The sequence below is a fragment of the Anomaloglossus baeobatrachus genome, chromosome 9, assembly GCF_048569485.1.
Source record: "Anomaloglossus baeobatrachus isolate aAnoBae1 chromosome 9, aAnoBae1.hap1, whole genome shotgun sequence".
NCBI classification, from domain to species: Eukaryota; Metazoa; Chordata; class Amphibia; order Anura; family Aromobatidae; genus Anomaloglossus; species Anomaloglossus baeobatrachus.
In genome coordinates this window covers 22,703,040-22,728,257 of record NC_134361.1, presented here as the reverse complement: position 1 = coordinate 22,728,257, position 25,218 = coordinate 22,703,040, and the positions used below count along the sequence as shown (strand labels likewise).

Here is a 25,218-nt window from a genome sequence, read left to right as displayed (position 1 = left end):
TGTTGGGTAGGGAGAAGGCTACTTTACGAGAGTTTCAATCTCTGTTAGGTAGTCTGAATTTCGCCTTGAAGATCATGCCAATGGGTAGGGTTTTTTCTAGGAGGCTTTATGATGCTACAAAAGGGGTGACGTCGGCAAATGCACATATCAGAGTTTCTAAAGAAGTGAAGGCAGACTTGTGCGTTTGGTTTGAATTTTTGGATTCTTTTAATGGGTTTTGTTGTGTTCAGAGTGAGTTTGTTTCATCTGGGGATGTAAATTTGTTCTTTAGTGTAGCGAGCGGTTTTGGTTATGGTATTGTTTTTCGTTCTCACTGGTGTTATGGGAGATGGCCTGTGGAATGGAGGGAAAAAGGGATATTAGGTAGGAAGGTGGTGCTTGACCTATTTTTGGTTCTTGTAGCGGTCTTTTTATGGGGTGAATTGCTGGCCAATAGGCGTATTTTGTTGCTTTCTGATAGTCAGGGTTTGGTTTTTACGGTAAATTGTTTTTCTTCAAAGTGTCCAATATTGTGTAGTCTTTTAAGGAAATTGGTTTTCTTTTGTCTTAAATATAACATTTTTCTTAAGGCGTCTTTTGCTTTGTCTGATTCTAACCGTGCGGTTGATCATCTCTCGTTTCAGAGATTGGAGGAATTTCGGGTATGCCTACCAGGGGCAGATTTGCAGGCAACACTTTGCCCGTCCCAGTTATGGGGGGCAATTTGGAGTTAATTCCATTTTATATCAGAAATTCTGTAGCAGAATCTACTTGGAAATCTTATTCTGCTGCGTGGTTGAAGTGGGTCCAATTTTGTGGTGTCAATGGTTTTGAGATTTTTTCTGGCGAGGTGCAGCCAATTTTGTTTTTTATTAATACTTATGTTGCGGATGGGTTTGGCTATGCTGCTATTCATAAATTGTTATCGGGTGTTTCTTTCTTTTTGAAGTTGAATGGAAGGGAATCTTTGTTAAAAAATTTTGCAGTGGGTCAGTGTTTAAAGGGTTTGAGGAAGCTGTCGTTTGCGCCGGATAAGAGACGGCCGATTTCTTTTGAGTTATTAAGGAGATTATGGGATATTCTTTCTGATGTATGTTTTGATCGTTTTGAGCTTATCTTGTTTAGGGCTATTTTTGTTGTTTCCTTTTTTGCAGCTTTAAGAGTGGGTGAAGTGGTTTCTAGTAGTAAAAATAGCACATCTGGTTTATTACGGGAGGATATAGTCATAAAACGATCGGTTGTTTTTATTTTTATTAAAAAATCAAAAACAGATCAACTCGGGAAAGGTGTGACTTTAAAGTTGAAAGCTATACCGGGTTGTTCTGTTTGTCCAGTCAAAAATTTATCTGATTGGATTTCCATTCGCCCGGACATTTCAGGGGTTTTATTTTTACACAAAGATGGTTCGTCAGTTTCTTGGTTCCAGTTCTCTGCAGTCTTAAAGAAATGTTTGTTGAGGCTTGAATTGGATGGTAAGGCTTATTCGTCTCATTCTTTTAGAATTGGGGCTGCAACTGAGGCTGCGGGTGCGGGGTTGGGGGTAAAAAAGATTCGCAGCATTGGAAGGTGGACTTCCAATAGGTACAGATTGTATATACGTCCTAACCTATTGTAATGCATGTATTTTTTCTTCAACTATCCTAGGCCCTTTAGTCATCTGGCTGTTCGGGCATTCATTCATCCATTGGGCCCAGATGAGAGCTTCAAGTAGAAACTATTCTGAGAATCTTTCCTTTAATCTGGACTCTGTGAATGTTTTTTGGTTCGGTATTAGAGGTTTAAGAATTGAAAGTTTGGTTTCTAGTGTGAAAAAATTCATAGGTCGTTATCCGAATCCGGATTTATTGGTTTTTCACATAGGGGGAAATGATCTGGGTAGGATTAAAACGTTAGAATTGTTGGGTCAATTGAAGAGGGATTTTTCTCTAATACAGTCAATTTTTCCAGCTTCTTCGTTGATTTTTTCAGAAATTGTTCCTCGACTTATTTGGAGCAGTAAAAAGTTAGTTTTTATGGAGAAAATTCGGAAAAGGGTTAATCGCTCAATGAGCAGGTGTTTCCAGCAAATGGGTGGTTTTTCCTATAGACACATAGATTTAGAGGGTTATATTCAAGGTTTGTATAGGAGTGATGGGATACATTTGTCAGATGTTGGTTTAGATATTTATAATGTGGGAATCCAGAATGCAATTGAGCAGTGGCTGTGTTGTTTTTGGGGGGCCTGCTCATCTTTGATTCTCAGGCCGGTTGGGAAAAAATCACCCAATTCTTATTGGGTGGATTTTTGGTATGTTATGTATATTTGGATTTTTTGGAGTAATTCTTGGTATTTTGGTATATTTATTTATTTGAAGAGATTATCTTATTTATTATAAAGTTATGTAACCATTAATAAAACAACACGGCCATTTGCCAATTTATTCTGTAGTCATGTGTATTTATTCATTGTTGTGAATGAGCTTGAATGTGGGCTTTATGCTACCATGGAAAATCGACAGGGTATATAAACCTGGAGATTACATGGTGGCATGAGCCCCCCCCCCCTCTTAGGGTATTTTTTAATGCTTTAGGTTGCTCAGTTCTGTTAGAATAGTAGTAGGTGTTTTGGTGGTTAATTTTGTTTGACCCTAAAGGGTTAACGTTGGCTTTACAGCTGGTAACGCGGACAGGCTGGAACTGGTTTTGTTCAGCCTGTTGCGCGCCCAAATTTGTAAATTCTGATTGGGTAGTGATGGTTTTGAGCGGGAGTAATTTTTGTATAAATAACAGCTGTTTTGGTCAGCTGTGTCAGAATCATCTGTGAAGCAAGAAGAATCACCCACCCGCCCTCCCTCTTTTTTGTTAGTCGTGTTTTTTGTCGTGTTTGTTTTATTAGATGGGAAAAAATCACCCAATTCTTATTGGGTGGATTTTTGGTATGTTATGTATATTTGGATTTTTTGGAGTAATTCTTGGTATTTTGGTATATTTATTTATTTGAAGAGATTATCTTATTTATTATAAAGTTATGTAACCATTAATAAAACAACACGGCCATTTGCCAATTTATTCTGTAGTCATGTGTATTTATTCATTGTTGTGAATGAGCTTGAATGTGGGCTTTATGCTACCATGGCATTGAATGGGGATTAGTTGTGTATCTTTTTCCACCAATATTCAGCCAAGTGACCGGGCAATAAATTCGGCGATGTGCCTTTCATTTATCGCACTATTTTGGTTTTAATGTGCCTCCAGTGGCACTCGATCCTTTGCGTGTTTGCGCCCGTGATAGGGTCAATAAAATTTTGTTGATGATTCACCATTTCGTGCATGTAATTGAAACCTTGCCATGTGGCAATGTTCCGATAAGCAGCCCATAGGTCTGATCTGATCAATTTGCCGGGTGCTATATGGCGTTGAATTATCAGACGCAACGTTTGTTCAATCCAACAAAGCACGTGGAACATGCATAAGTCTTGTTTCCCATTCGGTATTTTTCCACACCATTCCGAAAATCCACGGATCAACAGACAGAAATACATCAACTGACTGAGGTAATTTCTGGTAATTTTCCGACTGACTGAGGCCCTATGCATTTTGACTGTTAATTTACTTTGTTTGACAGAAATACAGCGACTCACTGAGGTAATTTCTGGTAGTTTGACAGAAATACAGCGACTGTCTGAGGTAATTTCTGGTAGTTTGACAGAAATACATAAACTGTCTGAGGTAATTTCTGGTAGTTTGTTTGATAGAAATACATCGACTGTCTGAGGTAATTTCTGGTAGTTTGTTTGACAGAAATAAAGCGACTGTCTGAGGTAATTTCTGGTAGTTTGTTTGATAGAAATACATCGACTGTCTGAGGTAATTTCTGGTAGTTTGTTTGACAGAAATACAGCGATTGACTGAGGTAATTTCTGGTAGTTTGTTTGACAGAAATACAGCGACTGTCTGAGGTAATTTCTGGTAGTTTGTTTGATAGAAATACATCGACTGTCTGAGGTAATTTCTGGTAGTTTGTTTGATAGAAATACAGCGACTGTCTGAGATATTTTCTGGTAGTTTGACAAATACATCGACTGTCTGAGGTAATTTCTGGTAGTTTGATAGAAATACAGCGACTGACTGAGGTAATTTCTGGTAGTTTGATAGAAATACAGCGACTGACTGAGGTAATTTCTGGTAGTTTGATAGAAATACAGCGACTGACTGAGGTAATTTCTGGTAGTTTGATAGAAATACAGCGACTGACTGAGGTAATTTCTGGTAGTTTGATAGAAATACAGCGACTGACTGAGGTAATTTCTGGTAGTTTGATAGAAATACAGCGACTGACTGAGGTAATTTCTGGTAGTTTGATAGAAATACAGCGACTGACTGAGGTAATTTCTGGTAGTTTGATAGAAATACAGCGACTGTCTGAGGTAATTTCTGGTAGTTTGTTTGACAGAAATACAGCGACTGACTGAGGCCCTATGCAGTTTGACTGATTATTTACTTTTGTTTGTTTGACAGAAATACAGCGACTGTCTGAGATATTTTCTGGTAGTTTGACAAATACATCGACTGACTGAGGTAATTTCTGGTAGTTTGTTTGACAGAAATACAGCGACTGTCTGAGGTAATTTCTGGTAGTTTGTTTGACAAATACAGCGACTGTCTGAGGTAATTTCTGGTAGTTTGACAGAAATACAGCGACTGTCTGAGGTAATTTCTGGTAGTTTGACAGAAATACAGCGACTGACTGAGGTAATTTCTGGTAGTTTGTTTGACAGAAATACAGCGACTGACTGAGGTAATTTCTGGTAGTTTGTTTGACAGAAATACAGCGACTGACTGAGGTAATTTCTGGTAGTTTGACAGAAATACAGCGACTGACTGAGGTAATTTCTGGTAGTTTGTTTGACAGAAATACAGCGACTGACTGAGGTAATTTCTGGTAGTTTGTTTGACAGAAATACAGCGACTGACTGAGGTAATTTCTGGTAGTTTGTTTGATAGAAATACAGCGACTGTCTGAGGTAATTTCTGGTAGTTTGTTTGACAAATACAGCGACTGACTGAGGTAATTTCTGGTAGTTTGTTTGATAGAAATACAGCGACTGTCTGAGGTAATTTCTGGTAGTTTGTTTGACAAATACAGCGACTGACAGGTAATTTCTGGTAGTTTGTTTGACAAATACAGCGACTGACTGAGGTAATTTCTGGTAGTTTGTTTGACAAATACAGCGACTGACAGGTAATTTCTGGTAGTTTGTTTGACAAATACAGCGACTGACTGAGGTAATTTCTGGTAGTTTGTTTGATAGAAATACAGCGACTGACTGAGGTAATTTCTGGTAGTTTGTTTGATAGAAATACAGCGACTGTCTGAGGTAATTTCTGGTAGTTTGTTTGATAGAAATACAGCGACTGTCTGAGGTAATTTCTGGTAGTTTGTTTGATAGAAATACAGTGAATGTCTGAGGTAATTTCTGGTAGTTTGTTTGATAGAAATACAGTGAATGTCTGAGGTAATTTCTGGTAGTTTGTTTGATAGAAATACAGCGACTGTCTGAGGTAATTTCTGGTAGTTTGTTTGATAGAAATACAGCGACTGACTGAGGTAATTTATGGTAGTTTGTTTGACAAATACAGCGACTGACTGAGGTAATTTCTGGTAGTTTGTTTGATAGAAATACAGCGACTGACTGAGGTAATTTATGGTAGTTTGTTTGACAAATACAGCGACTGACTGAGGTAATTTCTGGTAGTTTGTTTGATAGAAATACAGCGACTGTCCGAGGTAATTTCTGGTAGTTTGTTTGATAGAAATACAGCGACTGTCTGAGGTAATTTCTGGTAGTTTGTTTGACAAATACAGCGACTGTCCGAGGTAATTTCTGGTAGTTTGTTTGATAGAAATACAGCGACTGTCTGAGGTAATTTCTGGTAGTTTGACAGAAATACAGCGACTGACTGAGGTAATTTCTGGTAGTTTGTTTGACAAATACAGCGACTGACTGAGGTAATTTCTGGTAGTTTGTTTGACAAATACAGCGACTGTCCGAGGTAATTTCTGGTAGTTTGACAGAAATACAGCGACTGTCTGAGGTAATTTCTGGTAGTTTGACAGAAATACAGCGACTGTCTGAGGTAATTTCTGGTAGTTTGTTTGACAGAAATACAGCGACTGTCTGAGGTAATTTCTGGTAGTTTGTTTGACAAATACAGCGACTGTCCGAGGTAATTTCTGGTAGTTTGTTTGATAGAAATACAGCGACTGTCTGAGGTAATTTCTGGTAGTTTGACAGAAATACAGCGACTGTCTGAGGTAATTTCTGGTAGTTTGTTTGACAAATACAGCGACTGACAGGTAATTTCTGGTAGTTTGTTTGACAAATACAGCGACTGTCTGAGGTAATTTCTGGTAGTTTGACAGAAATACAGCGACTGACTGAGGTAATTTCTGGTAGTTTGTTTGACAAATACAGCGACTGACTGAGGTAATTTCTGGTAGTTTGTTTGACAAATACAGCGACTGTCCGAGGTAATTTCTGGTAGTTTGACAGAAATACAGCGACTGACTGAGGTAATTTCTGGTAGTTTGACAGAAATACAGCGACTGACTGAGGTAATTTCTGGTAGTTTGACAGAAATACAGCGACTGTCTGAGGTAATTTCTGGTAGTTTGTTTGACAGAAATACAGCGACTGACTGAGGTCCTATACATTTTTAATGTTTATTTATTTTGTTTGTTTCATTTTGTAGAGGTGGACACATGCTACACTAATACCGTAAGGGTCTTCCCCCAGTAGAGAATAACATTTTAACATCCGAGACTTCAGTTCTAAGGTTAGGTAGAGGGAGTATGGCAGCGGCTTTCTATCGTCTCTCCCTATTGAAAATGCCTGAACACTCAACCTAAATGAGCGTTCATGTGTATGGGGGAATCGAGGGACATCACTGTTGGCTCAAGCTCAGCTATTGTGTGTAAAACATTGGTAAAAGCAGAAGACACCATGCGGCAATAGAGTCCGTTTATTAATACAAAACTAGAACAGTGCAACAACAAAAACTCAGGGATGTATGACGACTCCGAATACAAGACTCTGCGAGAGCTCAGACGTCCGTGTAACATTGTCTGAGCGAGGACGGACCGCTGCCTCGTAGATATATATGTGAGGCCATGAGTTCAGGTCAGGAGACCCGTGGTCAGTCCGGAAGTCTCGGACCCTGATAAACTTACGTCTGAATTTGGCCTTATGGCTTGAGCTTCATTACACTTCTTCATCTCTGCCCTTTTCAATGGTCGATATTTATGAAGTCTGAGAAGCTGAGGATCCTCTCCCCCCCCCCAACATCTTCCCCTTTTGCCCCCATATATCTCTGTTCCCTCATATTCAATAACTTAAATAATTCAGCTATCAGCGCCCCCGACTCAGCCATCATTTGGTGATTATTTTATAGTGGGATAGTGTCAGTGTCAGCCAGAAGATGCTTATCCCATAAGGAACCTCGGTGCCGTACTTACCGTCATGCCATATCGCGGTGTATTCCTATATACTGGTTTTGGAGCTTTTTTTTTACACTTTATTTGTTTTTTTTTATCTGCACAGCAAATATTTTTATAAAAACACATTAAAAAGCTGAGATGCCCCAGCGTAATAGCAGTCCATTGGGAGAATGGGTGCAGGTCCCAGCAGTCAGACCGGCAACTCCTGGGAGGAGGTGATCATTTTTTTTTTTCACTGGACAACCCCTTTAATGGCCGTCTGAATGCAGGATTAATCTGATTTACTGTACAAGGGGCTACAAGAGTATAATGTGAACCTGACCAGAACCGCGGGCAGCATGAATCAGGCACTGACTTATTTGCGGCTGTGCTTCAAAGAAAACATACTTTTATAAACCGGCCGGGGACTATGCGCATCTAATGAATAGTCGAAAGACGGTCCCAGATGGGCTAATCCCGGCCTCTCTCCCCATGACTAATAGGTCTTTCTCCATGTGAGTATTTATGGACGGACCTGTCGGTCTAGGGGAGCTGGCCAGGGAGAAGCCAGTGGGGACCTGCGAAGCCTGCGGGGAAGCCACTGGGGACCTGCCTTGGACTAGTCATCTGAGACACAAGGTTTCTGGCTGTTTTTTTCAAAGTATGTTTTCTCTCAAATGCCAAAGCTAAAGGCTGCTTTACACGCTGCGACATTGCTAACGAGATGTCGTTGGGGTCACGGAATTCGTGACGCACATCCGGCCTCGTTAGCGACGTCGTTGCGTGTGACAGCTACGAACGATCGTTAACAATCAAAATTACTTACCTTATCATTGATCGTTGACACGTCGTTCAAATTCCAATTATCGTTGCTGTTGCAGGACGCAGGTTGTTCGTTGTTCCTGCGGCAGCACACATCGCTACGTGTGACACCGCAGGAACGAAGAACATCACCGTCAGGCCGCCGCCCGCAATGAGGAAGGAAGGAGGTGGGCGGGATGTTCGGCCCGCTTATCTCCGCCTCTCTGCTTCTATTGGGCGGCCGCTGTGACGCCGAACGAACCGCCCCCTTGGAAAGGAGGCGGTTTGCCGGTCAAAGCGACGTCGCTAGGCAGGTAAGTATGTGTGACGGCTCAGAGCGATGTTGTGCGCCACGGGCAGCGATTTTCCCGTGACGCACAACCGACGGGGGCGGGTGCTTTCACCAGCGACATTGCTAGCAATCGCTAGCGATGTCGCAGCGTGTAAAGCACCCTTTAGAGTAAAACATGGCTGAGCTGGTGGCTGATTCTTCCTGCCCGTGGCCTTGGTACCCTGAATCAGAGTTGACAAAAGGTCCCACGTTACCTCTCCGGATATCATGTCCCTTAGTTATCATAGGTCTTTATGTCAGTTCTCCTGTTCATTCTAATAGGGTCGAATAAGCATCTGAAGCGCTTAAAATAGCAGATGTAGGGGACGTTTTTTACTACTGATTGTGGGGATCACTAGACATGAACCCAACCAATGACATCTGGAATTTAAAGAACACCGTTCACCTCTGAGGTCCCCAAAAACATTTTAATACTATGCTGCCAGAACCTGCGGCAACATCTCATCTTCCAAGAGAAAAAAGTATTGGGAATGTTGAAATCCATCAAGCCTGATCCCCCCTGCCGACTAGGAACCATCGAGTGGCTTCTATACATACTTGATTTTTGACCAATCCAACATAGAAATTTTTTATGTCTATGGACATATTTTAGATGGACCCTGCAGCTGCCGTTACTGTGGTGCCTTCTGAACCTAGTATAAAATATTTCATAACGTATGAAGAATAAAATGGTTTCTCCCGGCGTAAACTTTTTGATGTTCTACTAAATTTGATTTTTTAGAAAAACTTCTCCCACATTCTGAACACGAATATGGCCGCTCCCCCGTGTGAACTTTTTGATGTTCAGCAAGATTGGATTTCAAGGAAAAACACTTCCCACATTCCAAACATGAGTACGGCTTCTCCCCGGTGTGAATCTTCTGATGTCTCACCAGATCTGGCTTCCGTGTAAAACGTTTGCCACATTGCAAACAAGAAAATGGCCGTTCCCCTCTGTGGGTTTTCTGATGTTCCACAAGATTGGATCTAATTGCAAAACTTTTCCCACATTCTGTACATGAATATGGTTTCTCCCCGGTGTGGATTCTCTGATGTTCGACAAGATGTGATTTAGAGGCAAAACATTTTCCACAAACCAGGCAGGAATGTGGCTTCACCCCCGTGTGCACCTTCTGATGTTCCCCCAGATTTGATCGCCAGGTAAAGCATTTCCCACATTCGAGACATGAGTATGGCTTCTCCCCTGTGTGAATTCTCTGATGTTCCACAAAGTTTGGCTTGTTTGTAAAACACTTCCCACATACTGAACATGAATATTTTCTATTGTTTTTCTGGATTGTCTTCTGCATAGACAAATGAGACTTCATTGTGAAATCATTTCCACCGTCGGACCATGGAAAGGGTGACTGATCTTTGGAAGGTTCTTCTAGAACAGCGAGATCTGGTGGGAAATTATCGCTGTGGATTAATGGAGGTAGATTGGGGGTCAGAGAGAAATCCTCATAACAGTTCTGAGTGACGTCATATTCTTCTTTACAATATGAAGATGGAGAGAGATAGCTGCACTCTTGGCTCAGGATGACTTCTGCAGAGGAGAAAAATCAAAACCATTATTTCCTGGTATCACTAGTTACCAGTACTGAGCACCAGAGCATGGTAGTGTCCGCTCATCACTAGTTACCAGTACTGAGCACCCGAGAATGGTAGTGTCCACTCATCACTAGTTACCAGTACAGATCACCCGAGCATGGTAGTGCCCGCTCATCACTAGTTACCAGTACTGAGCACCCGAGCATGGTAGTGCCCGCTCATCACTAGTTACGAGTACTGAGCACCCGAGCATGGTAGTGCCCGCTCATCACTAGTTACCAGTACTGAGCACCCGAGCATGGTAGTGCCCGCTCATCACTAGTTATGAGTACTGAGCTCCCGAGCATGGTAGTGCTCGCTCATCACTAGTCACGAGTACTTAAGTATATCCTAGTCATACATTTTGTTGAATAAAAGGACGTTTTGAGTGCTCCAAAATTGAAAGGATACCTGGAATGGAAAATAAGGTTTCTGTCATTGAGGGTAGTCCGTTAAAATGAGTTAAGTTTGAGACGTGTCTCGCCAGTCTCCAGACTAACTGCGCCAATTTGAGCATAGGCAACATTTTGGGAATGTCAGGTTTATCAAGCTCCAAAAATAACAGGAGACAGCTTATGCTTGGGGAGGAGGAGGAAGAATCACACAAGGACTGGTCATGAGCAGGGCCAGGAAGGAGATTCAGGCATCTCCACCATCTGGAGTATCCCTGAGGTTAGGAATAGTATAGGGCCCCCTTGGTTGAGGGAAATCTTAGGAGTTACAGTTTTCCGCTATCCCAAAGTCATTGTGATATATACTGTACTCCCAGATGCTCTGAATTTTCTGGTGCTCACTTACCAGGATGACCAGGACTGGGATTGCACATTATGGTATTAATAAAGTCTTTCCTCCATTTACTGCACAGGTCCAATATCTCCTCTTACCCGGTGGTGTGCGGGGCCGGTGCTCCTCCATGAGGACGTCCTTGTACTGGTCCTTGTTTCCCTCCATATACTCCCACTCCTCCATGGAGAGATAGACGGTGACGTCCTCACACCTTACAGGGACCTGACAGAGACAACCCGTCACCCAAACACATTATATACCGTCCCGTCACCACCCAGACACATTATATACCGCCCCGTCATCCCCCAGACACATTATATACCGCCCCGTCATCCCCCAGACACATTATATACCGTCCCGTCATCCCCCAGACACATTATATACCGTCCCGTCATCCCCCAGACACATTATACAACGCCCCGTCATCACCCAGACACATTATATACCGCCCCGTCATCCCCCAGACACATTATATACCGCCCAGTCATCCCCCAGACACATTGTATACCGCCACGTCATCCCCCAGACACATTATATACCGCCCCGTCATCCCCCAGACACATTATATACCGCCCCGTCATCCCCCAGACACATTATATACCGCCCCGTCATCCCCCAGACACATTATATACCGCCCCGTCATCCCCCAGACACATTATATACCGCCCCGTCATCTCCCAGACACATTATATACCGCCCCGTCATCCCCCAGACACATTGTATACCGCCCCGTCATCCCCCAGACACATTATATACCGCCCTGTCATCCCCCAGACACATTATATACCGCCCCGTCATCCCCCAGACACATTATATACCGCCCCGTCATCCCCCAGACACATTATATACCGCCCAGTCATCCCCCAGACACATTGTATACCGCCCCGTCATCCCCCAGACACATTATATACCGCCCCGTCATCCCCCAGACACATTATATACCGCCCCGTCATCCCCCAGACACATTATATACCGCCCCGTCATCCCCCAGACACATTATATACCGCCCCGTCATCCCCCAGACACATTATATACCGCCCCGTCATCTCCCAGACACATTATATACCGCCCCGTCATCCCCCAGACACATTATATACCGCCCCGTCATCCCCCAGACACATTTATATACCGCCCCATCATCCCCCAGACACATTATATACCGTCCCGTCATCCCCCAGACACATTATATACCGTCCCGTCATCCCCCAGACACATTATACACCGCCCTGTCATCACCCAGACACATTATATACCGTCCCGTCATCACCCAGACACATTATATACCGTCCCGTCATTCCCCAGACACATTATATACCGCCCCGTCATCACCCAGACACATTATATACCGCCCCGTCATCACCCAGACACATTATATACCGCCCCGTCATCCCCCAGACACATTATATACCGCCCCGTCATCCCCCAGACACATTATATACCGCCCCGTCATCCCCCAGACACATTATATACCGCCCCGTCATCCCCCAGACACATTATATACCGTCCTGTCATCACCCAGACACATTATATACCGTCCCGTCATCCCCCGACACATTATATACCGCCCTGTCATCCCCCAGACACATTATACACCGCCCCGTCATCACCCAGACACATTATACAACATCCCGTCATCCCCCAGACACATTATATACCGTCCCGTCATCCCCCAGACACATTATACACCGCCCCGTCATCCCCCAGACACATTATATACCGCCCCGTCATCACCCAGACACATTATATACCGCCCCGTCATCCCCCAGACACATTATATACCATCCCGTCATTCCCCAGACACATTATATACCGCCCCATCATCCCCCAGACACATTATATACCGCCCCGTCATCACCCAGACACATTATATACCGTCCCGTCATCCCCCAGACACATTATATACCACCCCGTCATCCCCCAGACACATTATATACCGTCCCGTCATCCCCCAGACACATTATATACCGCCCCGTCATCCCCCAGACACATTATATACCGCCCCGTCATCCCCCAGACACATTATATACCGCCCCGTCATCACCCAGACACATTATATACCGCCCCGTCATCACCCAGACACATTATATACCGTCCCGTCATCCCCCAGACACATTATATACCACCCCGTCATCCAGGCAATGCTCACCTCTCCGGTCAGCACCCGCAGGATCTTATTGGTGATCTCCAGGATCCTCTGCTCGCTGCTCCTCTCATTTATCGGTGACGGCGGTGAGCCTGGAATCTGGCTCCATCCTCCTGACACACGGTGATCGGAGCTGGGCGTCATATTCTCACCAGGTTTCTTTACTACTGAGTACCCCTGTGGACGAGACACACAATCACCTCCAGTGCTGGTGAGTAACATCATATGATACAACTCCGAAAACTCCTCACCTCCCCGGTCAGCAGGTAGATGATCTCCAGGGCCAGGTCTAAGATCTCCTCTGTCTTCTTGATCCTATCATTGTCCATCCTGAATCAGGAAAAGGACCGTTTTCTTGCATGGATCAAACCTAAAAAAACAAGATGAGCGATTCTAATGCTCGAGAATTGGTATAATCCTTTTGACTATACCTGTATGACCGCGATAAGCTGGGCCGAGCTGTGATACCAGACACAAGCATGGATAAGGGTGGTGCTGTCCACATACTATAACTTACTATAACATACTATGACTGTGCACCCCACTCTGTATAATATATATACACACATACACTTATACAGCCTCTGCCTCCTCTCCCCTCAATAATGGCGGCACCGGTGTGGGATACAATCTCTGCCATTGTTGGAGACTAATGCCACTGCCTTGTGCCTATGTGCAGATTTTGGGGCGGAGTCGAATGATGAAGGAGGAAACTTCTAGGAACGTTCTTCCATGACGTTTCTTCGGGGTCCATGAGATCTGACACCTCCTCCGCTTCTTGGAGCTGTCCATTATGCCTTAAAGGGTTATTCCTATCTCCACACATGGGTATTGCCGCATCATTCTGTAAATACAAACCATTCTGTTGCTTATCACTACTTTCCTCTGTTCCTGAGATAGTAGCACTCCTCTTTTGTCCACAGCTTGGTGCCTTGAAGTCCAATCGCCAGTGCTATGCACAGAACATGCACTGGGCTCATAGCTGAGCAGGATAGCCGGAGCGCGCTGTGTCCTCCTAATCCTGGCCAGCGTCAGTGCAGGGCTTACAAGCCAGAGAACAGAGGTGGTCGGTCTCCTAGGCAACGAGCTGTAAGGAAAAGTCTGAATATCGCTAAAACATCTGTACATTGTAATAAGCAGGGAGCTGCAAAAGGTCTTGTTTTCTTAAGACAAATCCAACAGTATCCAGATATAGAGAAAGATTTGTCAGTCATTCACCTGACCTCGTCTCACCCAACTGTCCATACACAGGAACACGACCAATTCCTGCGTGCTCTATCAGAAAGCTGCTACCAGACTGCCCTGGCTTCATCCAGGTTCCTCTGTCCTTCTCCAGACTCTTCTGCCTTCCTGCAGACTCCTCTGTCCTCTGCTGACACTTCTGTCCTCCTCTATACTTCTCTGTCCTCCTCTAGACGCCTCTGTCCTCCTCTAGACGCCTCTGTCCTTCCCCAGACTCCTCTGTCCTCCTCTATACTTCTCTGTCCTCCTCTAGACGCCAATGTCCTTCTCCAGACTCCTCTGCTGACACTTCTGTCCTTCTCCAGACTTCTCTGTCCTCCTCTATACTTCTCTGTCCTCCTCTAGACGCCAATGTCCTTCTCCAGACTCCTCTGCTGACACTTCTGTCCTTCTCCAGACTTCTCTGTCCTCCTCTATACTTCTCTGTCCTCCTCTAGACGCCTCTGTCCTTCCCCAGACTCCTCTGTCCTCCTCTATACTTCTCTGTCCTCCTCTAGACGCCAATGTCCTTCTCCAGACTCCTCTGCTGACACTTCTGTCCTTCTCCAGACTTCTCTGTCCTCCTCTATACTTCTCTGTCCTCCTCTAGACGCCTCTGTCCTTCCCCAGACTCCTCTGTCCTCCTCTATACTTCTCTGTCCTCCTCTAGACGCCAATGTCCTTCTCCAGACTCCTCTGCTGACACTTCTGTCCTTCTCCAGACTCCTCTGTCCTCTGCTGACACTTCTGTCCTTCTCCAGACTCCTCCCTCCTACTGAAGACACTTCTGTCCTCCTACATACTCCACTCACTGTCCTCTTCCAGTCTCCTCTGTTCCCCTTCAGACACTCCACTCCTCCATACTGCACTGTCCTCCTCCAGACTCCTCTGCCACCTGCATACACTTGTGTCCTCTTCCAGTCTCTGTCCTCCTCCAGACATTTCTGTCCTCCATACTTCTCTGTTCTCCTCCATACTTTGCACTCCCCCAGACACTTCTGTACTTCTCTATACTCCTCTGTCATCCTCCAGACTCCTCTACCCTCTTGCAGACACTTTGTATGCAAACTGTATGGCGGTACATGTTACTGGGCACTATTTAGGTGTTTGTATGGGACTGTATAGTGGCAGATATTACTGGCACTATTAAGGTATTTGTATGCAAACTGTATGGCGGTACATATTACTGGCACTATTTACGTATTTGTATATACACTGTATGGCGGTACATATTACTGGCACTATTAAGGTATTTGTATGTACACTGTAAGGCGGCACATATTGCTGGGCACTATTATGTACACTGTATGGCGGTACATGTTGCTGGGCACTATTATGTGCAGTGTATGGCGGCACATGTTGCTGGGCACTATTATGTACACTGCATGGCGGCACATGTTGCTGGGCACTATTATGTACACTGTATGGAGGCACATGTTGCTGGGCACTATTATGTACACTGTATGGCGGCACATGTTGCTATGCACTATTGTATACACTGTATGGAGGCACATGTTGCTGGGCAGTATTATGTACACTGTATGGCGGCACATGTTGCTGGGCACTATTATGTACACTGTATGGCGGCACATGTTGCTGGGCACTATGATATACACTGTATGGCGGCACATGTTGCTGGGCACTATTATGTACACTGTATGGCGGCACATGTTGCTGGGCACTATTATGTACACTGTATGGTGGCACATGTTGCTGGGCACTATATGTACACTGTATGGTGGCACATGTTGCTGGGCACTATATGTACGCTGTATGGTGGCACATGTTGCTGGGCACTATTATGTACACTATATGGCGGCACATGTTGCTGGGCACTATTATGTACACTGTATGGCGGCACATGTTGCTGGGCACTATTATGTGCAGTGTATGGCGGCACATGTTGCTGGGCACTATTATGTGCACTGTATTGCGGCACATGTTACTGGGCACTATTATGTACACTGTATGGCGGCACATGTTGCTGGGCACTATATGTACACTGTATGGTGGCACATGTTGCTGGACACTATATGTACGCTGTATGGTGGCACATGTTGCTGGGCACTATTATGTACACTGTATGGCGGCACATGTTGCTGGGCACTATTATGTACACTGTATGGCGGCACATGTTGCTGGGCAGTATTATGTACACTGTATGGCGGCACATGTTGCTGGGCAGTATTATGTACACTGTATGGCGGCACACGTTACTGGGCACTATTATGTACACTGTATGGCGGCACGTTACTGGGCACTATTATGTACACTGTATGGCGGCACATGTTGCTGGGCACTATATGTACACTGTATGGCGGCACATGTTGCTGGGCACTATTATGTGCAGTGTATGGCGGCACATGTTGCTGGGCACTATTATGTGCAGTGTATGGCGGCACATGTTGCTGGGCACTATATGTACACTGTATGGCGGCACATGTTGCTGGGCACTATTATGTGCAGTGTATGGCGGCACATGTTGCTGGGCACTATTATGTGCAGTGTATGGCGGCACATGTTGCTGGGCACTATCATGTACACTGTATGGCGGCACATGTTGCTGGGCACTATTATGTACACTGTATGGCGGCACATGTTGCTGGGCACTATTATGTACACTGTATGGCGGCACATGTTGCTGGGCACTATTATGTACACTGTATGGCGGCACATGTTGCTGGGCACTATATGTACACTGTATGGCGGCACATGTTGCTGGGCACTATTATGTGCAGTGTATGGCGGCACATGTTGCTGGGCACTATTATGTGCACTGTATGGCGGCACATGTTGCTGGGCACTATTATGTACACTGTATGGCGGCACATGTTGCTGGGCACTATTATGTGCAGTGTATGGCGGCACATGTTGCTGGGCACTATTATGTGCAGTGTATGGCGGCACATGTTGCTGGGCACTATAGTTTAGCACTTCTCCTGGTGTTACAGTTTGGGCACTGCGCTGTGTATTCTGTGCCTATGTCCCCGGCTCCCTCCACACATCCCGTGTACCCCTCTCCCTATATGTAATGACGTCATACACAGAACCACACGCGGCAGACATTATATACAGTATATACATTATACATACACAGCCTGCAGGTCCAGATGACGGTGGTTACAGGACCTGCGCTGCTGGCACCGTCATGTGATCACATGTGGGCGGAGTCGCAGCTGATGACATCACAGCCTCCGGTAGACCTGCAGAGGATGTCACCGCGCAGTGTAATAGCATTATATTGTGTCATTGCCAGAAACATCCATGTAAATACTTCTACGTCCTAAAAATTGTCAGCCGTGTTCTAGGAGCGACACCTAGTGGCGAAGCAGCGAAATGGCGTGTGCAACCTTCAGCGCACGGAGGCTCCGAACACTCCCCGCCCCCTGCCTGTGACTCCGCCCTCAGCATGACGTCACCACAGGTCCTGTATCCCCTATATATAGAGTGCACACAGGTAAGTGACTGATCGCGGTATGTGACACGTGTGCAGCCTGTGTGTATCTATAGCGCCATCATATGCTGCAGCGCTGTACAAACGCCTCCTTCTGACATCCGTGCACATCAGATGTCAATGTGTGAAGCTCTCTCCTCCCCGGCAGCGTTGTACAGCCGGCACCTGCCTCCACCTGCAGTGACTGGAGCTAGCTCTGCTCACTGATGACTTAACCTCTTAAAGAGAACTGTCACTTGGTTTTTGCTCCCCCATCTGAGAAGCAGCATGATGTAGGGGCAGAGACCCTGATCCCAGTGATGTGTTACTTACTGGGCTGCTTTCTGCAGTTTTGATAAAATCCCTGTTTTCTCTGATGCAGATTTAGCAGATATCTGAATGCTGAGCTCTGTATAATCCTGTCCTCATCACTGGCAGCTTTCTGTGTACACTGTGCAAAGCAGAAAGCTGCCAATCAGTGGTGGGGAGAGAGTTTTCTGCATAGGACCTGTCAGCAGGTCCTGTTGTGATATTCTCCTACTGTGATTTTATCAAAACTGGAGCAAGCAGCCCAGTAAGTGACACATCGCTGTAATCAGGATCTCTACCCCTACATTATGCTGCTCTCAGGTTACATAGCAAAAACCTGGTGACAGATTCACTCTAAATGTTGCCATCAATCTATTTCAGCTGCTTTATGTGGCGCAATCCTGGTGGCACACATCTGCCCTCCAAATTATGCAGGCATGCCCCTAGCCACCGCTACTTGCCATTTTTTTTAATACATTGGCAGGGGGAGTTGTCAGAGGGGCAGTGGTAGTGAGTGACATTCAGCAGATGCTTGATACTGTGGGGTGTAAACACAAGTTCACTGTTTCCGGGACGGGGAGACTTCTCTTTCTATACACAGGTGCATACCTCTGCTTGCTGTTCCCATTAGGTGGGCTGCATTTTCATCCTGGTGCATACCTCTGCTTGCTGGAATCTTTGCTTTCATCTGTTGCCGTCTGTTCATTACTCACCGATCTTTGACTGTTCCCCTCATCTGATGGTGGAAGGTATGATTTTGTGTAAACTGGAGTCAGACCTGGTGTTAGATCTGTTCTGTATCCTTTGATAATCTAGTCATTCCTTGGTGTGTCCACCAGTTGTTAATATCCTAACTAAGCTAAGTTCCCACAATCCCCCTTACCTGCTCCTCTTTTCAGCCCTATATATGTGGGTGCATCATAGGGGGTGCAGGTGTGTGGGGTGCTGCTTGCAAGTGTCTGGCAGTTATTTCAATGGCAGTTGGGCAGGAGTCTGGTAATCTACTCTTTAACACACACTTTTTAGCTATGACCTTTATTTCTATCACCGTCTTCCTATGTGTTTTTGTCATCCACTTTCACCGCCCTGTCCCCCCCTTCATCACCACTCATACATATCGGCCCCTCTCTCCTTCCCTCTCTTATGTACGGCTCCCATGCACTTTTCACCTTCCTGAGTAATCTCAGACATCGTGCTTCTTGCATGTCACAATTCACTATCTGCTCTCTCGCCTGTTACTGCTGCTTCTTTCAGGCAATATTTCCCCTAATCCTGGCCCACCCTGAGCCACCTTCACCCCTCCCCCACCTCCCATAGAAATGCGGCTAACCTTATTAACATTGCTTATACACCCTCACCCCCCTCTTTTAATTGTGCTCTCTGGAATTCACGGTCCGTATGTAACAATCTTCTTTACATCCACAACTACTTTCTCAATAACTCAACCTGCTAGCCCTCACTGAGACCTGGATTCAGGATTCTGACACTGCTTCCCCTGCTGCCATCTCTCACGGTGCCTTAGGCCCTGTGCGCACTTACCGGATTTTGCCACGGATTTTCTGCGGATTTGCTGCATGTTTCGCTGCAGAAAATGTTCATAGCAGCTCTGCAGTGAATCACCAGCAAATCCTATGGGCAAAAAAAATTCTGTGCGCACTGGGCGGAATTTGACAGCTGCATGTTTTGCTGCGGGAATCCCGCAGCAAAAACAATTGCATGTCACTTCTTTTCCGCACATCGCTGCGGGATTTCACTCCATTGACTCCAATGTAATCGTGAAATCCCGCAGGGAATAACGCAGGCAGCAAATTCTGTGCGGTTCACTGCGTTTTCCTGCGTTATTCCCTGCGGTATTTCGCGGTTTACCTCCGGTAATGTACATCGCTTGTCTGCGGTTTTGCAGGGAAGTGATGTCATTACAGGAAGAGGAAGCGGAGCAGAGAGTAAACACACACACATATCACTGACACAGACATCACAGACATAGAACACAGACACATAGAACACACATAGAAAGCAAACGGAAATATAGAAAACAAAGAACGTGGGCTCCGCTGCATATTTACCGTCCAGCCGAGGTAAGCACACAGCGGCGGCCCGGTATTCTCAGGCTGGGGAGGGAGAGGGACAGGGTTAATGTCCCCCGCCTCACTCCCCCTCCGGCAGTCGAGAATATCAGCCGCAGCTGCCCCGGCACTGTCGCATGCATTATGCAGCAGCACCGGCGTGTCCCCGGCTCTTCCTGCCGCCGTGTAGCAGTGGCGGTCAGGGTAATACTAGGGGTTAATGGTGGCGGATCACCGCCATTTACCCCAGGCTTGATCATGGCAGCGTCTATGTGACAGCTGACATGATCAACCCGTAAGTAAAGTGAATAAACACACACAGAAAAATACTTTATTTTAAATAAAACAAACAAGCCTCGTTCACCATTTTATTAACCCCTCCCGAAACAAAGCTCCGGCGTAATCCACCGCTCCGGCGTAATCCACAGGTCCTGCGCTGCTTACATCCAGCCGCGACTGTCACAGACACAGCGCTGAATGAATGCAGCAGACAGCAGAGGTAATTACTGGTCATTTCCCACGGCCGATAATGTGAACTCACTGCCGACCGTGGGAAATGCAGCAATCTGTCCTCTATCTCCCTATCTATCCCTCTATCTATCCCTCTATATGTCTATCTCTCTATCTATCCCTCTATCTATCTATCTATCTATCTCTCTATCCCTCTATCTATCCCTCTATCTATCTATCTATCTATCCCTCTATCTATACCTCTATCTATCCCTCTATCTATCCCTCTATCTATCTATCCCTCTGTCCCTCTATCCATCTATCTATCTATCTATCTATCTATCTATCTATCTATCTGTCTATCCCTCTATCTACCCCTCTATCTACCCCTCTATCTACCCCTCTATCTATCCCTCTATCTATCCCTCTATCTATCTATCTATCCATCTATCTATCCATCTATCTATCCATCCCTCTATCTATCCCTCTATCTATCCCTCTATCTATCCCTCTATCTATCCCTCTATCTATCCCTCTATCTATCCCTCTATCTATCTATCTATCCATCTATCTATCCATCCCTCTATCCATCCCTCTATCTATCCCTCTATCTATCCCTCTATCTATCCCTCTATCTATCCCTCTATCTATCTATCTATCTATCTATCCCTCTATCTGTCTATCCCTCTATCTGTCCCTCTATCTATCCCTCTATCTATCCCTCTATCTATCTATCTATCTATCTATCTATCTATCTATCTATCTATCCCTCTATCTATCCATCTATCTATCTATCCCTCTATCTATCTATCTATCTATCCCTCTATCTATCCCTCTATCTATCTATCCCTCTATCTGTCTATCCCTCTATCTGTCTATCTATCTATCTATCTATCTATCTATCTATCTATCCCTCTATCCGTCTATCCCTCTATCTGTCTATCTATCTATCTATTTATCTATCTATCCCTCCCTCTATCTATCTATCTATCTATCTATTTATCTATCTATCCCTCTATCTATCTATCTATCTATCTATATATCCCTCTATCTATCTATCATCTATCTATCTATCCCTCTATCTATATATCCCTCTATCTATCCCTCTATCTATCTATCCCTCTATCTATCCCTCTATCTATCTCTCTATCTATTCTTCTGTCTCTTTATCTATCTATCTATCTATCTATCTATCTATCTATCTATCTATCTATCTATCTATCTATCTATCTATCTATCTATCTATCTATCTATCCCTCTATCTATCTATCTATCCCTCTATCTGTCTATCCCTCTATCTGTCTATCTGTCTATCTATCTATTCTTCTGTCTCTTTATCTATCTATCTCAGAGTGAAATGACTTTGAAGAAAAAAAAAAAAGTGCTTTATTGCATTGAATGCAATAAAGCACATCCCAACCCGCACGCGGCAATACCGCGAATAATACCGCGGTAAAACCGCGGCAAACCGCATGCGGTTTTCGGGTGCGGTTTGCCACGTTTTTTTATCGCGGGTGCGGTAATCTTTGAATACCTGCGGAATTTTCTTGAGAAAATTCCATTTTCCAGTGCGCACATAGCCTTACACTTTCCCATTCCCCGAGACCTAAGAACAGACATGGTGGTGGAGTCGGTTACTCCTGTCCCCATAATGCACTTTCCAGGTCATCCCCCAGCTCCATCACTCTCATTCCCATCCTTTGAGGTCCACACCATCAGGCTCTTCCATCCCCTCTCCATCAGACTGGCGGTCATATACCGTCCACCAGGCTCACCCACCCAGTTCCTTGACCACTTTTCAGACTGGCTGCCACACTTCATGTCCTCTGAATTGCCAACCCTTATAGTGTCAGACTTAAACATCCCCATGAACAGCCCGTCCTCCCATCTGCATCCCAGCCTCTATCTCTCACCACCTCCCTTGGCCTCTCACAGCTCTCATCCTCTGAGACACATGAAGATGGTAACACCCTTGATCTGGTATTTATCAGCCTCTGCTCCATCTCTCACTTTGACAACTCACCTCTTCCCCTCTCTGACCACAACATCCTCTCCTCCAAGCTCACAAACCCTCGCCCACCCCAGCACACTCCCACCTATCACACATTGAGAAACCTACAGGCCAGTGACCCTCAGACACTTACAGACTCTCTACACTCATCACTGTCCCCTATCGCCTCCCTTTCCTGTCCTAATCTGGCTGTAAACCACTACAATGACACACTCAGGAGTACCCTAGACTAAGCAGCGCCCCTCACCCTCAGAAAGACCAAACACAGAGTAAAGGCTGCTTTACACGCAGCGACGTCGCTAGCGATTGCATCCGCCCCTGTCGTGTGTGCATCACGGGCAAATCGCTGCCCGTGGCGGACAATATTGGTACTGCACGTCACATGCACATACCTTACTAAGGACCTCGCTGTGGCCAGCGAACAAACTCTTTTCTAAGGGGGAGGTTCGTTTGGCGTCACAGCGTCGTCACACAGTGGGCCACCAATAGAAGCGGAGGGCAGCCGCGTTAACGACACTCCCACCTTGTTGCCGGAAGACGCAGGAACGCTGTTGTTCGTCGTTCCCGGGGTGTCACACGTAGCGATGTGTGCTACCTCAGGAACGACAAACAACCTGCATCCTGCAACAGCAACGACATTTGGGAAAGGAACGACGTGTCAACGATCAACGATATTTGAGGTAAGTGAGATTGTTAGCGGTCGTTCGTAACTGTCACACGCAACGACGTCTGATGTGTGTCACGATTTCCGTGACCCCAGCGATATCTCGTTAGCGATGTCGTTGTGTGTAACGGGGCCTTAAAACAGCCTTGGCTCGCATCGCAAACTCGATTTCTCCAGCGATGCTCTAGCAGTGTCGAACGCCTATGGAGGAAAACCCGCACACCAGAAAACTTCATCCACTACAAGTTCATGTTAAGGACCTACAACTCTTCCCTTCACCAGACCTACTTCACCACCCTTATCTCCTCACTATACAACAATCCAAAAAAGCTCTTCGACACCTTTCATTCCCTCCTCAGTCCCAAAGCACAGACCCCTATCACAGACCTTCATGCTAATGAGGTGGCCTCGTATCTCACAGAGAAAATAGAAAGCATCCGCCGAGAGATCAGCTCCCAGCCACCAAGCGTTGTGAATCCCATCCCTCTCCATGTCCCATCCAGCTCACTCTCCACATTCGACCCAGTCACAGAGGAGGAAGTCTCCAGGCTCCTCTCTTCTTCTCGTCCTACCACTTGCCCTACTGATCCCTTCCCCTCACACCTTCTCCAGTCCCTCGCTCCGGTCGTCACTACTCACCTAACTAACATCTTACATCTCTCTCTTCTGGTATCTTCCCTTCCTCCCTCAAACACCATCATTACTCCATTATTAAAGAAAACCTCTTGACCCGTCCTGCACAAACTACAGACCAGTCTCCAATCTCCCCGTCATCTCCAAACTCTTGGAGCGCCTGGTCTATCCTCGCCTCACCCGCTACCTCTCCACTCACTCTCTTCTAGATCCTTTACACTTGACAGAAACGGCCCTCATCAAAGTGACCAATGACCTTTTCACAGCAAAACGTAACGGTGACCACGCTCTGCTTACTCTTGACATTTCTGCCGCCTTCGACACCATTGGCCACCATCTTTATTTTATTCTCCCTCTAGAATACATGGACAGAAAAATACACTGCTATGTACAATATACAGTGGGTATGGAAAGTATTCAGACCCCTTTTAAATTCTTCACTCTTTGTTTCATTGCAGCCATTTGGAAAAATCTCATTAATGTACACTCTGCACCCCATCCCCCATCTTGACAGAAAAAAAAACAGAAATGTAGACATTTTTGCTAATTTATTAAACAAGTAAAACTGAAATATCACATGGTCATAAGTATTCACACCCTTTGCTCAGACACTCATATTGTCACATGCTGTCCATTTCCTTGTGATCCTCCTTGAGATGGTTCTTCTCCTTCATTGGAGTCCAGCTGTGTGTAATTAAACTGATAGGACTTGATTTGGAAAGCGCACACCTGTCTATATAAGACCTCACAGCTCACACTGCATGTCACACCAAATAAGGATCATGAGGTCAAAGGAACGGCCCAAGGAGCTCGGAGACAGAATTGTTGCCAAGGTTACAGAAGTATTTCTGCAGTACTCAAGATTCCTAAGAGCACAGTGGCCTCCATAATCGTTAAATGGAAGAAGTTTGGCACCACCAGAACTCTTCCTAGACCTGTCCGTCCAGCCAAACTGAGCAATCGTGGGAGAAGAGCCTTGGTGAGAGAGGTAAAGAAGAACCCCAAGATCACTATGGCTGAGATGCAGAAGGGAGATGGGAGAAAGTTCCACAAAGTCAGCTATCACTGCACTGCAGCCTCCACCAGTCGGGTCTTTATGGCAGAGTGGCCCAACGAATGCCTCTCCTCAGTGCAAGACATATGAAAGCCGCATAGAGTTTGCAAAAAAACACATGAAGGATCCCAGACTATGAGAAATAAGATTCTCTGGTCTGATGAGACGAGGATAGAACTGTTTGGTGATAATTCTAAGCGGTATGTTTGGAGAAAACCAGGCACTGCTCATCACCTCCCCAATACAATCCCCGCAGTGAAACATGGTGGTCGCAGAATCATGCTATGGGAG

The 25,218-nt window shown here is 45.5% G+C and overlaps 2 protein-coding genes across 2 annotated transcripts in view; one reads left to right on the top strand and one right to left on the bottom strand.

Annotated features, from left to right (window-relative positions):
• Window positions 1–17,567, bottom strand: part of LOC142251729 (uncharacterized) — a 45,435-nt gene extending 27,868 nt beyond the window's left edge. Inside the window, 5 exon segments of the mRNA XM_075324785.1 lie at window positions 9,237–10,113; window positions 11,042–11,165; window positions 13,090–13,263; window positions 13,338–13,456; window positions 17,401–17,567. Coding sequence (XP_075180900.1) covers window positions 9,237–10,113; window positions 11,042–11,165; window positions 13,090–13,263; window positions 13,338–13,415 — 1,253 coding nt within the window. The 5' untranslated portion in view covers window positions 13,416–13,456; window positions 17,401–17,567.
• Window positions 17,568–17,676: 109 nt separating this feature from the next.
• The window catches only part of ATF6B (activating transcription factor 6 beta), a 59,115-nt gene continuing 51,573 nt past the window's right edge, over window positions 17,677–25,218 (top strand). The window contains exon 1 of the mRNA XM_075323264.1: window positions 17,677–17,764. The gene's annotated coding sequence lies outside the window, so the exon portion shown is untranslated. The remainder of the gene's footprint in view (window positions 17,765–25,218) is intronic.